Consider the following 17,369-nt stretch of genomic DNA (forward strand, 5'->3'; position numbering starts at 1 on the left):
CGCATACCGTCGCGTATACGAGCCATTCAACGAAGTAATTGTTTCGCGCATTAAGTATTAAACTCCGTGGAAAATCGTGAACGTTCGCGGTTAAACGATTCCGCCGTGATGCTTAATTCTCTGATTTTTCATCTGCAGAGTGAATTTATAGGTGGAAACAAGCAGACGGGCATTCCGGTATTTTCTAGCCGAAACCCAATTACCCGTACTCCAGGGAACTTTTATTCGTCGGCGCGAAACAATAGTTTCTAAACATCGATTCAAATGTCACGGCCATGCCGGAGTTCGAACTTGAAACCAACACGCGCGCGGGTCACCACAAATTAGAATATTATACTTCAGGTTTATAACGAACATGCATCAACCACTGTAATTACAAATCCCAGGATGCGTATAATTATACATAGTTTCGTTTTAATCTGCGGAACGTCCGCGAAATTGCTGTCTCCGAAGCGAAATCGAATTATGCATATACATTTCCCGTTGCACGCTTAATTCCGTATTTTCCCAAATACTTTACCTTCCTCTCTCTATTCCCCCCCTCAAATACTCGAAATAACGAGAACCTCGTAAAATTGTACCATCAATTTTTCCCTTCACTCGCGAAATACTGAGTTACATACACATACACGTTCAGGGTATTTTTCTTATTTGTTCTTACCGTAAAGATGTAATTTAAACCGTGCAATAATTTCCGTGCGAGCATAATTGGTGTCCTCGCGTTTATGAACAGGCCAGTGTACGCGTGACGTAGTTCACCTGTGTGAGCATACACGAAGGTGTATACGTGTGTGCACGTAGAAATGGCGTGTTGAAATCGACAGGAGGCTCTTTAGGTATTTATTTGTAAGCCCGGGTATATAAGCACCGTGGGTTCTCGTGTTGTGCCATTCGGAGAGACCTCGACAACCGCCACTTAAGCGGAACGCCAGAGGGGTGGTTTCCTTCCCCTGTATTCAATTAGTACACCGCACGAAATATCAGTTCTATTGCTGGAAAGCTCCTTCGACGTTTTCGAGCATGGGGGAATAAGAGGATACTTTCGAGCGACCGCAAGCACTCATCGCGCCCAGTTACCAAACGCTGTTAATCCGTGGAACTTGGGTACTCTCCATTCGGTTTATCAATTGCTGTTTTAGTCATTTGCATTACCCTTCGCGAAACGTGAATTCTTCTCCGCCCCGTAAAATAAACGGACGGTTTTCTTTTTCAATTTCAAGTAGAATTATCGAAGCTCTTTTGTTCTTTTCTCCGTTTTTCATCGAACGAGAACAGCAACGACGCTGCGAACTTTCTATTAGACGGGAGGAATGATTTGTAATCTGTTTGGCAGAAACAGACTCGTGTGTACGGTACAATGGCGATGGGTAAAACGTATTTCAGGGCTTTTTAGATGTAACGTCCCTCTTTATTACCCTCAATTACAATGGCTTAGCGCACGATGCTTCGTCTCGCGGAGAAAAATGCACTATATTTTCATCGCTACTGGCTACAGATAGAACGGGAAGCGTGACAATTTCGATTATTTATACCGCTGCGAATAAATATAAATAATAATAGCCGCGCCAATGCGTCTATATGGTTTCTCCTATGTTTGTCAAATAAATACGCGCCAATTTTTTACTCCCCTCGTGAAATAAAACAGACGAACTATATTTCACTCCCCCCGAAAAAAGTAATAATAATTATTACACGAACGGTGAACCACGTTTCGAGATGGGTGGTTCAGATTTCTCCCGCGGTCATAAGGAACATTCTCTCCGTTTCGATATTCGAGCGAATGTGAATTCGGTTGAACGATTTCCTCCAACGTTTACCAACTTTCCAACGATTGCGCTTACATCGGTGAACTTACAAGAACCGTCAGCACCGTTAATTATTTCGATGTTTTAATTACACGCCACCCTCTCTGTGTTCGGTCGTAATCATTGTGCAAAAATTTCCGCGCGAACTGCCGAATCCACGCTACATATTCCGCAGGTTTCAGTCCAATTAGGAACTTTCGTTTTGCACCCCTTGTTTCAATGGATCTCCTCCTCCCCGTCCACCTCGCCTGGCTCCTACAACTTCCCAATTTCAATCGTATTTACCGCTTATGTGGCTTTCTTCGAATTAATAATCGAACCTTGTTTTATATTTCAGAACATGGACGTGGCGAAGGCCTCCGAGCGGTTGCTGAAACTAGCCGTGAGTATAATCCAATACGATCGGAAGCAGAGCAGACGAACGCTGTCGACCGGAAGTACTAGACTATTCAACTTATTAAACTCAGATTAAATCTGCCATAATTCGGGTTTCTCGGTGCTGTACCGAGGGGTAATTTAGTTTCGCTTGGAGACAACGGGTTGGAGCGTTCTTTTCTCCAGGTTTCGTTCGCGTCGACGTAAAACTATGGTATTGAAAAATTGATCAGATCGTGCGGAGAATTTGTTACTTCGTCGATTAGTCTTTCTGGCATTCGTCCGACTATCAGTCGCAAAATGGATTAATATTTTGGATGAAAAGTACGAATTTTTAATGTATTGTTTAAACAAATGGATTTTTCTGAAAATTAATTACACAGGTGAATTTGTCACGGAGAAACACATAATCTCAACTTTCAACCGTTTCTCTATCTCCAACAGTTTTCGAGATACTGGACCAAACACGTTTTGGTGCCCTATCTTCGAGGACACTCTGCACCCCTTTAAAATGAAAATCAACCAATAAAAAGAAACACGTGTAAAATATTTTTTCGCGAACCACACCATACGTGAGTTTCACGAAAGTCGGCGATACTTGTAAATTTCCTCAGCATCCGTGCAACTTGGGGTTGTAAACACCGAGGAATCAACGAATCTGCCAGGTCTAAAAAGAATAGACTCGAGGCTAATTTATATTGAACTTTTCAACACACTCCTTTGCAAACATCGAGAGCCACGTTCTCATCGGAATTACTAAACCTTTCTCGAACGAACGTTTCCCGTTCTCATCTCGCACTTTCTACACACACACACACACGGTAACATCCTTGCACCCGTGTTCTCCATCGAACCCGGCTCTCCTCCCCCCTATGAATCGTTGGAAGACCTCTTAGGCGGAAAGCCCCGGAGCAATATTTGCGAATTCAATCTCCTTTTCGTTGTGTTCGCGAATTCGGTCCTACGCTAGGCGTCGTCGTCGTTCGATCTTCAACGTCGCGGCGTGTCGTCGATAAGTGCGCCGCTTAATACCGCGTCGTTGCGAATCCTACCCCTTCTCTCTCACTCTCTCTCTCTCTCTCCGCCACGTGGATAGACACGGTGAACGCTTTAGTTTTCGTCTTGGCGGAACGTGGCTCGGCTACGAGCGTTTCAATGCATCCTCACCCTCTCTCTTACTCTTACTCTCTCACCATCTATCGAAACTTTCCTACGAATTCATGATTCAACTTTCCTCGCTCGCCTCGGTGTACCGGGACCAGGTCTTCAGGCGTGAATTATAACCCACGCGGAAGTCGTAGACTTCTCCGCGTGTAGCAGAGTTTTCACCGGTTAACGCGGCGTGTGTTTTGTTGGCTGCCGCCGCCATTGATAATCGAGCCAGCCCTGTTCCTAAAGGGAAGAGATTCTTCGCCCTCCCCCACATTATCGTAATAAGATATTCTTTCCTCCGTCGAGTGAACCGGAGGCGACGCTCTCTTCCCTCCCTCCGGAGGGAGAGTCGGTTCGTCGATTCCGGAAGTGGAAGGGAACATTGGAGCAGCTAACGGTGTATATACACGTATAATTCTCTTACGAACTTCGTATTCCCTGACTGATTCTTCAAGGGAGAGACGCGACCGAGATGTTCGAGGGGTGATATTTGGACGTCGCCGTTTCTCTCTCTCTCTCTCTCTCTTTGTCTGAAACACCGTTTCTTCTCGTCTTAATTCCACGGACGTTATTCCTCTCGAGATAGAGTCGATTGTACGACGTGTTTGCGAAGCGTGAAACGCTCCGGTAGCGTGAAAATCTGTTCGGATCGGACGATTTCTCGCGGGCGTAGTTGGTACACAAAGGGCTTGCCTAGCTTTGGTGTTGCGCGCAGTGTGTGTGTGTGTGTGAATTTTATCGGATTTCGAGCGGGAAATAACCACGTTATCCCATAACCGTCGACGTAAACTCGGAAAACACAGCCTCATAATTTGACACGTAACATTTGCGGATACCATTAAAGCCACGGCTCGATATACCCTCTCACTTTGCCACTATCTGCTTTCAATGCGTTAATTAAAATTTTCACTTGGAGTTTACAGCGATAACAGCGTACACGGGTGCTAGCGTATGTTGTAATGGGTCCCGCGATGCGTGAAACAGCCGTATCAAAGGAACAACGTCCATCATCAGCGATAAAAACCATTAGATTAATTCTGTATAATGTAATACCGTGGTACGTTGTTTTTCCTCACTCCAACCTTCTCCTCCTCTCCCCTTTCGCGAGAAGCCATTGTACCGAAACGAGGGCTGAGGGTCACATTAATGGAAGGGTAATCAGAAAAATGGCTTTTCCAGTTGGATACTGTCCGCAACATTTTCCTGTATTAACGTGAAAGCCGCGTGGTCGAACGTGCGCGCGCGCGCGAACAAAAACAAGTGTCGTGCAAATAAGCAACCCGTGTCACCGATAATGGACGAAGGATTTTTAATTCGGGCGCAGAGGGAACGTGTGAACACGGATTTATGGTCGACGCAGTGGTATTTCTGTGACAGTTGTGTGTTATAGCTAATACACACACGACGATTGGAATGTTTAATATCGCCGGGTGTCGAAAGGGTCGCGCGCGAACGCTCTCGAAGCGCTCGTCTTTTTGCGCGAACGTCCTCATTTACAGTTCAGAGGCCAATCGAACGGCAAACGAACGGACGATAAATGAAGGATCAATTGGCTCGTGAAGGAGAATATATTCCCCCTGGTTTCAGGCCGCGGAAAAATACGAACGCGCCACTCGCGTACGAAGTAATGCCCTGTGCACACAGGGTGATTCTTACGCGTTGATTTTTTTTTTTTTTTCGATTTTAAAGCGGAGGGAGGAATTCGTGGACGAATTTTTGCATTCGTCAAGTACTCCAGATTTTGAAATTAATTTATTGATAAAATAAAAATAATAGATAACGAAATATTTGCATATAGTAATTTTTTTTAACACTTTTCTGTTAAATTCTACATTTCATAAAGGTACTTTCAGGCGAGAGGAAAATTAATACGCTCGAATATTAATTCTCCCCTCACGCGTGAAGACAGCTCTTACCCGTTTAATTCAGATATCGATAAATAAAAAGTACTCTCCAAATATTCGTCAATACTCTGGCTATCCAACGACGAAGGTGTGAGTAAATAATTTTGAATTTCGCAAGAAAGTGACAAAGATCGCGTTCAGTCGCTATTTTCTATATTCGAGCAACGTTTACCCAAGCTCGCGGCACTTTTAAGCGACACGGTACGTGAGAAATTTGACGAAAATCAGAAATGGTCGTTTAGACGAAATTGCTCCTCAGTTAACTAACACCTCTGAAGTTTTAGTCGAGCTTTATCAAACTATACACGGCACTTCTGTTTCCCTCAAACGACACAGTTTGAAACTCCAAGTGCCATCGTCCGTTCCTCAAGCGCCCACCCTGTATATTAGCCGGGCGTCTTGCCGGTTTGTGTTAGAGGCACTCCGCCGCGACGTCCGTCGAGGCCGACGGCCCGATTCCCCATTCGTTCGTCGTTACTCGTGCTCGTTATTCTCTCGTTAGTCCGAATGCTCCAGATCGAAACTAGCCAGCCGTAGTGTTTCGATCAGTGAGCCGGACTCGGTGAACCGAATTCAATTATATGACTTGGTCCCAAAGCGACTACCACGAACGTCCTCCTGGAGCGTGTATAATAGTACCCCCTTCGTTGTTCACCGCGCGTTGTTGGTTGTTCGCGATTAAAGCGTCGGCCAAAAAGCCACGCATCGACGAGCTTCGTTAACAAATTTTTCCCGGGCGCCAGTTAATTGGACCCATCGCGTCATTAATTATCGACGTCTGCGGCTCGATGTGCAAACAACGGTCTGGCTGGTCTCTCTGCCATCTCCCGTCGAGAAAAAATATCGAGCACTCTCCTGCACACACGCACACTATCTCTCTAAATCATCGAACCAAAAACCACAAACCATCGCTGCGTAACTATCAAATAATTCCCCTGTAAAAAAAAAAAAAAGAAAAAAGGAAGGAAATAGCATTACCAGTGGGAGATTCGATCTGAAAGATGAAATCGACGAGTAATAATCGCCCTTAAGAGGGGATATCGACTCGAACCAACCAGGAAATATAAGTGGTCCTTGGACGAAGGTACCTCGAGGCGAGCGCAACGAAAACTCCTCTTCCAATCTCATAAGTCACGCCACCGAGAAGTATTGCTCATTCTCCGGGCGCCTCCTTTTGTCCCCTCTTGTTCTCCACCCTCTTCGCGCTCTGCGCCACGCTCGGTGAGGGTTCGAAGCGGGAAAAATAATTGTTTGCCGATCGAGCAGCGAAATCAGTGAACGTAGGAGAAAGGTCTTGCGGGGGTTATAGCGGAGAAAAGAAAGCTCGGGAAGAAAACGAAAGAAGGAGAGAAAGCCACCTATTGGATAAACAACCCTCATGCAGGCGAATCCTTATTTTCGTTTACACCGCAAATAACTGCAAGGCTATAGTCTCTCATCGACTGTGCCTCGGTTAATTGCGGTTCTTATATACGAACGTTGGGCTGAACTTCGGGGTCAGAGGGATCCTGCTGCCTGGACCAAGACGATGGATCAACGGGAGCGGGAAAGAAGAGAGAGAGGGAGAGGGGGTTTGGAGCTGCAATGTAGGACGAGACTTTAATCTCGTCGTAATGGGGAAACGCAATTTTCCTGCAGTCCGCTGCCAACGAGGTCGTTTCCTTAGATCGATCTGCTTTATACGAGCACGTCCCTTCGTTCCGTCCACTCGTCTCCTCGTTTCGGAATCTCTTTGACGCGCTCCGCTCGCGACGACCGACCCTCCTGACGAAAAAAAAAAAGGAAGAGGGGCCCAGGTGAGAGAGGACGCTGAAGGGATACACAGGAGGCTTCTTTGCTCTTTTATCCGTCGACCTTGCGAGACCGAGAGTGTCTTGGACTCTTCCCCACCGTTACTGGATGCTCTGTACTACCACTGGTTCGTTGCAGGTCGTCCTGAGTTTGGCCGTAATGTGTGCTTTATGCATATATACGGAACGAACGATCGATCGATTTCCATCAATAATGCAGCTATATTGGATTCAGGAATACGACGAGGAGGTCCCATTGAATATCCGATATGTACTTACCCATGGCTGAATGTAATATAGACACGAACAAGGAGGCTGGTACCATTAGCCCGGCATGGGGAAAAGGGCGCGTAGTTGCTGTGGACGATCTGTCTCGTAGCACGTCTGTTCGATGGATTATGATGCTCTCTTCACTTTCGTTTCGAGATACCTTTTTATCGGGATAGAAATATCTTTGTTTCTTCCAAAGTGGAGGAAGATTCTGGTGAAATTTTGTTAGAAGATTTTTGAAAAATTTGGGTGACAAGATTTTGTTAAAATTTTCTGGGGAAATGGGAAGAAAATCTTTCTTAACTACGAACAGTAATTAATGATATTACAAGAAGCGATTACGTTGCAAAGAAATTTCTTCAAATTATATACGAAGATGGAGTATCGTTTATCACGAATGAGAAATGTGTGATGGACACTAATTGCAGAGGGAAAATTTCTCAAAATCCTGCACACAAACGAAATATTATTTATTGCGAAGGACGGTGTAGAAAATGGCTGGCAATTTTTTACCCCGCTAATCGATATTTTCCATTTTCTTCCAGACCCCACGTTTCACTTTCATTCCCTTATTTTTTCGGTTCTCTTTTTTTTCCTTCCGTTCACTGGTGCCCCCGCGGGAGCACGTCACGTAGTATTTACTGCAGCAGCAGCAGCGGCAAGGTCTGCGCGGCTGTGTAATCTAGAGAGAGGAGTAGCTGTTATCGTATGAAGAACGGGATGTAAGAATAACAATCAGGAACGGGAGAAAAATTGAGCAAACTTTATAGACGTCGTGTTGAGATGACGGCGAAATTGCCCGATCCTTTAACCTTGTCATTATTTCTCCGCCAGGACGCCAAGCGATACAAGGACGTCCTCCTATCAGGAATCGATCTTTCTCTCTCTCTCTCTCTCTCTCTCTCTCTTTCTCTACGTTCTACTCTTTGAACCATGAGACGATCCGTTGAAAAAATATTGCTTTAATAACAGTACAATCTTCGGTGCGCTAATATTTGATACGAAATATAAGCACGTACGTTTCGTTTGGTTAGAGGAATTGATATGTTTGACCACGCGTTGCTTCCAGTAATTGTGAATCCCACATTTGTATCGAGCTCTTGTCACACTTTCCTCACACTTGAAACATTTTATTTCCTGTACACTCTGATACTGTCGAAATTTAAAACAATTTTTCTTCTGTCGCGTAATGTGGTTCGAAAACACCCTCCAAGTGAAATTCTCTTTCAATTTTCTGTAGATAAGTGCAGATGTCGTTACAAAAGAAAATTTCAGTAATCTTGGAATAACCATGAAGGTAACCTCGAAAAGATTTTTACTTCGTTCTTTCTTACGTTAAATATCAACGAAAACGACTTAAACGTTCTTCACAAGTAAGCCACCCGGTACATTCTCCGCTGATTAAAACATCGTCCGTCAAAGAAGGCGTAAAATCCATCGAACAAAGAAAACACCGTATAGTGTAAAATTTCCTTATGGTACGAAAATGTTCGCACCCCGCAAAATAGAACAAAGCGTGTACCCTGGACAGCGTAGAAGCTCTAGAGCTGGGTACGGTGGCTAGTCCATTGAAAAGAGCAGGCTTAATAGGAAAACTTCGTTGCCACACGAGGCGAGCAAACGAGCCGAGAAAATTCAAATTCCCGCCGGTCTCTCCGCTTTACCACGTCACATATCATCCGCCAAGATTTTTCCCCCTTGACGGTGGGCTGCTACGTGCTACCTCGGGGTGGATAGAATACGAAGGCGTGTTTCGCTTCTGAGATAGCCCCTGGCCAGGAAGCCGAGGCTCAAAGTTTACCCCGGCCTGCCTTTTTCCTTTGTGGTATCATCGGCGTGTCTCAAACGGTTCACCGGGGTTTTATCCCCTCCCACCCCCGCTCCTGCTGCCCTTCCTTCGCTTCGTGGCTCGGGAGTCTCGTGCAATGTCCCTTTCTTCTCTTGCGGCATGCCGGGGTAAACGAAATTAAAACGTCGAGGTAAGTTTTTGCGGGGAGTACGTGGACCACCGGTCGTGTAGAACAAGACGATGATGAAAAGGGGTTGATGAAAGGGAGAAGGGCCAGAGACAGAGTCGCCAAGGCTGTTTGGGTCCCTGGTGAAGAAGAAGGAACGTCGTTTCTCCCTCTCTTTTCATAAAAGTGCCGCGAATGCCTGCTGGCAAGAAGAGACTTGACCTTTGTGCGCCCTGGCAACATTATTAAGTCCTTTGGAGCGCGTAAAGAGCCGCAGGAAGCAACGAGGATGCCGTTGCATCCCCCTTCCCCACCTGCTGAAGAATTAGAGAAGACATTCGGAACGAAATAACTTGGAAATTCTTCGGACGGACCACGAGCGAGACAGACCGGAAGAATTCGCCTCATCTCGTCAGGCTGTCTTTTTTTTTCACCTGCTGCCTCCGTCTGTTGGATATTATTTCGTGGCAATTTTTCGGAGATACCACGAAGACGTCTAGGAAGAACGAGCCTTAACGAGACCCACGAAATTACCTCCAGTTGGAGTTTTCGTGTAAATAAGGATGATTCTTTCTTTTTTCCTTCACCGCGTTCCATTAGTTCCTTGTATAGCCATTAGCAGGTCGTTTTAAGTATTCTAGTAGGCGAATAAGCCACGTTGTTACGCCTCGAGGAGTATCACATTTCCCTTCTTCTTATTCTTCTGCTTCCGTTTGCTCATCTTTCGAAACCGTAGGCTAGAGCACTGTGTCTGCTGACACTGGTTAAGAATTACGCGAAATTGCATGAGCCCTCCACGCCTCGGGGCTATCGGAATGGAATATCGAGAGACGTGAATTTGCGCTGGATTAACGAGTCCTCTGTAGCTCTCCCTCCCTCTCTCTCGTCCCTCTACAAAGATACGAAACAAAAGGAAATAAAATATTGGCCGTCGGCTATACGACTGCCGCCGCGTGTGTTATACACATTTTTGTGATCTAACAAGGATCGACGCGTGTTACGGTGCACGTCGCGCGGAAAACCTTTCACTGGCGGTAATAAAAGAGATGAAAGCGACTTCCATTTAGCTGGTTCCCTAAATAAATGTACGCCCTGTGATATACGATCCACGTTGTAACTCCAAAGACGCGTTTTTATATGAATACCGGGTGCTTCAGGAGCGTGGGTCGTCGACCAAGGGTAACAGGGATGCTTGGTGAACGAGTGTTCAGAAATTAACTGTTTCAGGTGTGATTCAGTTGTTCGACTGGACACTTTGAACGTGATACGATGCATTTTCATAATGAACAGTTTAAAAATAAGAAGATACTCATGGCAGAATTGCAAATGAAATTAAGTCGCAGAAGTTTTGAGAAACGAATTCTAAAAAAATTAATTCACGCAGAAGTTTTGAGAAACGAATTCTGAAATGATTAATTCACAGAAGTTTTCAGAAATTAATATATGAAAATGAATTCTCCAAATTAGGAAACTGTGATTTAAAAAGAAGATACTCTCGCGCAAAACTGTGAATGAAATTAATTTTCACAAAATTTTGAGAAATTAATTCACAAAACGTTAATCCACAAATATTAATTCTCCCATCTACACTCTTGAAACACCCTAAATTATATATCTATACAGGTATATGCCTCCATATGTTCGTAGATACCAAATCATCTAATCTGGCTCTGTTTCTTCTACCTGCTGTACCATTCGGCCCTGAACATGACCGGTGAACTGTTGTATTTCGCCGATCGGAATTTCTACAACGACTGGTGGAACGCCCCTAACATCGAGGTTTTCTGGAGAACGTGGAACGTGCCTGTGCATCGATGGGCCCTGCGGTAAGTGTCGTTGACTCGATGCTCCTATAAGCTTGGCAGATTTCGATTTTCTAACGACTGGCTGTACCTTTTTGGTAACCGAACAACCAGTGCCCCTTTCCAGTACGATCGAAAAATACCAGCTGCAGAAGGGTAGATCGTGAGATTGCACCGATTCCGAAATAGAGCCAACGTTTACGTTTAGGCGATAGCACACGGTAGATTGCACCGTTTTGATTCTATCTCGGTCGGTGTTGCAGCGGAGTACCTGCAATTTCGGTATTTTAAGTTGCCCCCGATCTTATCGTTTTCAAGGCTAACCTCAGATTTTCACGAAACGTTTGTGTTATTCGAAAGAAACTTGCCGGGAGTAGATCGAAAGGGTTAAATTAAAGGGCAATCGTTCGCGTGAGTAGATTAAAGTTACTGGGTAGCTCGTATGATTCCGTTCGTGTTACTCAATTTATTCGATCTTGAAATATGCAGATTTATTCTTTCTATAATTAGCCATCGATTATATAAAAATGCTGCATGTTCATTAATGCAGGTGAATGTTTTTAAGTCTCTTTCAGGTCACTCACGATTATCAGTTGTATCGAGTATTGAATGTCATGCATTATACAGGGTGTCTCTTCGTAACATATTTACGCGATTATCTACTAAAAATTTTCCGTGAAAGTGTATTTTTAGGCATCGTTAAATGACCTTAGATAATCTTGAAAGACCACATGTCATAGGTCAATGAACTCGTCGTGGAATAACCTACACACTTGAGTAAAAAAGAAACAACGTTCCATTTAGTAAAAGCAAAAATCACTCAAACTAAAAGAGTGCTCATCATTTTTTCAAATTTTCAATACCATCGGTAATAAATTAGATTTTCATAATAAATGATACATTATACGTGTATGTCCAAAAATTGCTCCTATTAATAATCGACGAACCGATATCTCCGTATCCATACCACCGTCGATTCTTTCACCCAATCTCGATCTACCATCTCGAACGTCAAACAGTCCGTCGAAACGAACACGCATTAGACTAATTCGAAGGAATTTGCGAGTCGTCTTTTGACCAGGCAACCGTGGAACGTTTCCTTCCCTCGCGCGTCATAAATGGCTGCAGAGCGGCAGTGTACACTCGAACAGGGGGAAGAAGGAACGAAGACAGCTTGAAGGTGTGGTAAATAGGAAACGTTTCGAGGTGGAGTAGGGTGAAAGATGGTAGAGAGGAAGGAAAAAGTAAGGTAAAAGAAGTAGGTATCCAGCCGCGAGTCGTACTTTTGATCGAGCTTCTTTCCGCCTAAGCGGCTAAACTTCGTTAACGAGTGTGCCCCGCTTTAAAGAGATTTAATTACATTTTTCGCGAGAACCCGGGCCCTGTCTAGCCTCCGAAAAGGAAGAGAAATTTCCGTGAATCAGAGACTTTTCCCGTACCTGCACACCCCTCTCGACCGCCGCCCCTTTTTAACCCCCCTCTCGTGGAAACTGCTGCGCGGCTAATTGTTTTAGCTTCCAACGTTGGCCCTCACCTCCCTCGACACCAACCTCTCTACACCCCTCTATATATAACTGCTGCCACTCTGAGTAGTACTTTTAATGTCCGTGTAACTGGAAAGGGTGTCGGGCCGGCGGGCTCCTGTTTCAAAACTATTCTGCCGCGAAATGGAACCACCTCGCGCTACCTTCCTCCCGCCTAGATCTTCCGCTTCAACGTTTATTTCGGGGAGATTAATTCGTCGACACGTTTACGCACCTACGCTCGGACCATCGACGCACGCTTTAATTAATTGTGATCTTTCGTTCATTTTGGTCGCGACGAGTTTTACGTGGGGACGTGAAACGAGGAGTTTGACGTGTCGTTTGAAAAATCACGTTAAATTGTTCAATTGCAGGAACGTGTCCCTGATTTGCGTATATTTGTCGCGGGCATCGAGTCGAAGAATAGGTTTCTCCTGTGACGAAACTTCCGTTTCGGAAGTGTTCACGTTAAACGAAAAAGGAAATGTGAAAAAATTCAACCCTGTTAGTATTTGATTTAATTTCATTTAATTTAATACTTTAGCGCGACATCTCCGTGGATACTTCTGTTTCCCGATAGAGCGAGCTATAAACATCAGGTGTCTAATTTGTAAACGACAGGATGAGAGAAAGATAAATTCACCGAGGGAAGAATCTTCGTTTCAAGTGCCTACGTTTATTACGCACATTTCTACATATTGAATAATCTTATGATTCTCTATGACAATATCCTCCGAGCCATCTACCCTTCACATCAAATTTCATATTCCCGAGATTTTACATAACCTACTCGGGAAATCTTGCAAGGTACACCCCTTTAGACAAGCGGAAGCTTGCGCCCATAGTACCGTGCTTTTTATCCCCATACGTCTTTCCCGTCATCGTTCCATTGGATTATGCATCGCTCGCTCAATACAATCAGCAAAGTTGCGGCAAACTTTCCATATAGGGCCTCCCACTTTTCCGCCGGTTTTGCCGGTGCACGTGCCGCTAACAACTCGCGCCGCCACCGTCGCGGTGACGACGTTCCACGTCGCGACGCTTCAGGATAGGAGGGAGAGGTGGCGAGGGGTGAGAGGACGTTTTTACTTGGAAAGTAGCGCCGTGGAAAGTTTAAATCCTCGAAAAAGTAGCGGTGGAAAAGTTGTTATTGCGGGACCATGAGAACCGAGTGGGGTGTGTTGCACGTGGAAGGGTTGAAATACAAGGGATCGAAGGGAACTGGCGATACAGGGGGAAAACGATAATTCTCTGTCGACGAGAATGAAATATCTCTCTCTCTCGGCGGAGAAACGAAAAGGATACCCAGCTGGAGAGGTCCGGAGAGCAGCCGATTAAGTTGACGTTTTAAGCTCCTCGAACGTCTCGCGGATTCGATCCATCGAGGGTAGGATCTCATCAAGTTGCAATTAACTCAATTCCGAATAATTAACCAAGCGAAAACGGTAATCGGCTGTACCTTACCCGTCGTCTACGTCGACTCTCGACTTCCTCGGGCACGAGTCCATCCCCTTGTCTTCTCTATCATCCCCCTCGCGTTATACTTCCTATTTGCACCTGCGTTTCTCCTAGCCTATTCCTTCTTTTCTTCTCTCCTCTCTTCTTCGTCCTCGCTAGCTGAGATATGCAGGCTGCAATTGCAAGCTGCAACTGGCACGCAGCCATGCGACCGCGACAGCGTCGCGGGGTCGAAGGGGCGCGTTGGTTACGGGCGCGAGAGGTGAAAATGGAAGAGCCTGCACACACACACCGGGAGAGAGAGTCGCGAAGGAGAGACGAACGGACGGGGTACGGGGTAAGGTCGACTCTGTCGTCGACGACGAAGACGACGACGGCGACGGCGTCTTTTCAGGTTTGTAATGGGAAAAGCCGATACGCATCGCGGTGCGCGCACTTAAGGCTGTTTATTCCCCGCGGCACTTATAATGCCTCTATAACTGGAAGATATTTCGAAGCGTCTTTTCCATGAACGACGAGAACCGGGCAAGAAAGAGAGGCAGTCAGATTGAAGGGGGAAAAGTAGAAACGAAACAGGAGGAGCAGAAGGGAATGGGAAAGTTGGTGGGGTGATGGCGTCGAGGGGTTTGGTGTTTCTCGGAGGAACGAGGAGAGTGGATCTTTAAAGAAAGGAATCTCTTCTTCGCGGCAACGAAACCGTCCACGACGACGACGACGACGTCCCACCTTTGAATTTCCTTCCTTCCTTCTTTCCGTTTCCACCTCTACCCCGCCTCTAACCTCCACAGCAACGCTCCTCCTCCTCGTCCTTCTTCTTCTTTTTTCAGCCATTTTTTTTCCTCTCTCCTTCCTCTCGCTCCAACCGCCTTCCAGCTTTCTTCCTTCCAATGCACCGCCACTGATAACCGAGCCGGTTAACGATCTCTTCCTGTTCTCTTTCTCACTGTGGCCTCTGTGTCGTTCCTCCACCCACCTACAAGCACACACCGAAGTGTCGCTGTTCCGGCAAACTTGCACGGTCATTGCTTTAATTTTTCGAGACGATTCCAGCCCGGCGCTGATCCTTAAACGCGACGCGCTACTCCTTATCTAAGCGCCAGTTTTTTCGCAGCCGCTGCTTTGTGGCGCGACGTTGTAATAGGGGCGAGCTGTGTACGGAAAACGTTCTCCGGGGAATTTCTGAGCGCGAGAAATCGCCCATGGGAAACGCTACTCGATCCTTTCTATTAAGCTGACGCATAATGTCTCCTGGTTGAAACCTTCCAAGTGTTTTCTCTTTTCTCTAGTTTCTCGTTTCGATTGATTACAGACACCTGTACATACCGGCCATCGAGATGGGATACAGCAAATCGGTAGCCTCGGCCACCGTGTTCTTCATTAGCGCCTTCTTTCACGAGTATCTGGTCAGCGTGCCGTTGAAGACCTTCAGGACGTGGGCGTTCATGGGAATGATGGCTCAGGTAGGACTCGCTTAGGTCACTGCTAACTTGAGTTAACTAAGAACTAAATGAAATTTTAAACCAACCTTCGTTTCTCGAAAAACAAAGATCTCTTTAACAATCCGGTGTTTAAAATGATCAAACCTATACCTCAGCCAGCGAGGTTTAATCAGAATTCCGCGGTAGGGCTGAAAGAAAATTTTAATCGAGCAATTTCTTCGTCAAACATTCAATTATACAAGCTACCGGCAAAGAAATCCAATGCCCCGGTGCCGCGTAGTATTCGAAACTTCCCCCGTCGCGAAAAGAATCATCGTTCTTCTCTTTTCCTTTTTTTTTTCTTCTCTTTTTTTGACGGAAGCGATCCAACTGTCAGATGAGGGGGGATTAATATTAATTTGCAGCAGCCAGCCACCAGCTAGGTAGAAACTTTTTAATTGATTTTCCAGATACCATTATCAATGATAAGTAAGGCTGTGGAGAAGCATTGTGGCGCCAGATGGGGCAATATCCTGGTGTGGGCGAGTCTCATTATCGGACAACCACTTTGCATAATGATGTATTATCACGATTACGTGATGACTCACTTGGGCGAGATACTGGCCGAGGATTACGACGTGGTATAGCGGCGAAAGGCGAGACCAAATGCGAATCGACGATTAGAGGAGAAGGTCGTGAAGGAGGATTTCTTTCTTCGATGGGGCTAGGAGGGGGGGGGGATACTCTCACTGTTCCATCAATCCTACATCCTTTTCCTCTCTCTCTCTCCTTCTGTCACCCCGTAGCTGGACACTTTTCTTCCCCCCCCCCCCCCCAATTTCCACTAACGTGGCTACCCTACATCGTGCTATTTTTCGAAGCGATTTTTCGACGTTTTACACGCGAGTCGTCCAGCTTTTTTGTTCGATTTTTCTTGCGGTTCTGGCCGAGCGTGAATGGGAAACAGCGACTTTCCTTGCGCGAAACTCTAAATCACGAGAAGATGCCTTAAGTATTACGCGGTAATACACGTCGACACGCTCGATCGATCTTCAAATCGAGCGAGAAAGAGAAATGGTACGATTGCGAAGAGTATCATATCCGTGGGAAAAAAAAAAAAAAAGAAAAAACCGTACAACTTTGTAACACAGTCTATTCTCTTTTTACATATCGTGCAATAAGCGTGTGGTGATGGTAATGTTCGTTGATGGAATGTGTACCCTGGTTGAATATTTCTACTAGAGCGCGTTTTTAGCCGGTTAAGCCTTTTTAACTAACTTTGATACATGCGACTTTTTTTCCCCTGAAAGGTTCCTGCATTTTTGCGCACGTTCCGTATACTTTGTGATGCTCAATCGTTCGATGGTACTCCTATAGAGAGATTCTATTATATACATATAGATATATTTGAAACAATTGAGAAATTCGACAGATTCTACAAAGAGCGAGGATAATCACGGCGTTAATAACATTGTGTATATTTTAACAAATCACGAGACGTATCATATCGTGCACAGATGATTATATTTTATCAATTCTATACAATTTTATATATGCGTGTGTGCGCGCGTGTTTGTGTGTATGTGTGTATGTGTGTCCGGCCGATATCGCGAACGAGCGCCTCGTAAATCCTCGCGGTATCCTCGATTTTCCGTCGAAAACTTCACCGGTAATATTATGCGTGCGTCGAGACAATAATTCATCGTTGTTTGATTTTTTCTCTATTCGTTTATCTGACGACGCTTGGTTCACCTGTTCGGTAAAATAGGTGTGGCGCGTCGGGGGGAATATTAGCTGTAATAAATTTATTCTACAGGCTTGAATTGCGTATTCGCCGGAATATTTCAGGCCATGCGTATCGCGCGGAGAAATGCTCTCTCTCGCCAAGGAGCAGATGTCGAGAGTCGAGGATTTAAC

At 45.4% G+C, this 17,369-nt stretch overlaps 1 protein-coding gene across 2 annotated transcripts in view; it reads left to right on the plus strand.

The window, feature by feature from the left end:
* The window catches only part of LOC108572175 (diacylglycerol O-acyltransferase 1), a 116,861-nt gene extending 100,689 nt beyond the window's left edge, over positions 1–16,172 (plus strand). Inside the window, exons 10-13 of one of the 2 annotated variants that reach the window (XM_017934373.1) lie at positions 2,143–2,187; positions 10,899–11,077; positions 15,344–15,494; positions 15,923–16,099. In XM_017934373.1, the coding sequence (XP_017789862.1) occupies positions 2,143–2,187; positions 10,899–11,077; positions 15,344–15,494; positions 15,923–16,099 (552 nt within the window). Of the gene's footprint in view, positions 1–2,142; positions 2,188–10,898; positions 11,078–15,343; positions 15,495–15,922 lie in introns of both variants that reach the window. The other variant, XM_017934372.1, reaches the window with a different exon arrangement.
* Positions 16,173–17,369: the final 1,197 nt, after the last annotated feature.

The sequence above is a fragment of the Habropoda laboriosa genome, unplaced genomic scaffold (assembly GCF_001263275.1).
Source record: "Habropoda laboriosa isolate 0110345459 unplaced genomic scaffold, ASM126327v1 scaffold107, whole genome shotgun sequence".
NCBI classification, from domain to species: domain Eukaryota; kingdom Metazoa; phylum Arthropoda; class Insecta; order Hymenoptera; family Apidae; genus Habropoda; species Habropoda laboriosa.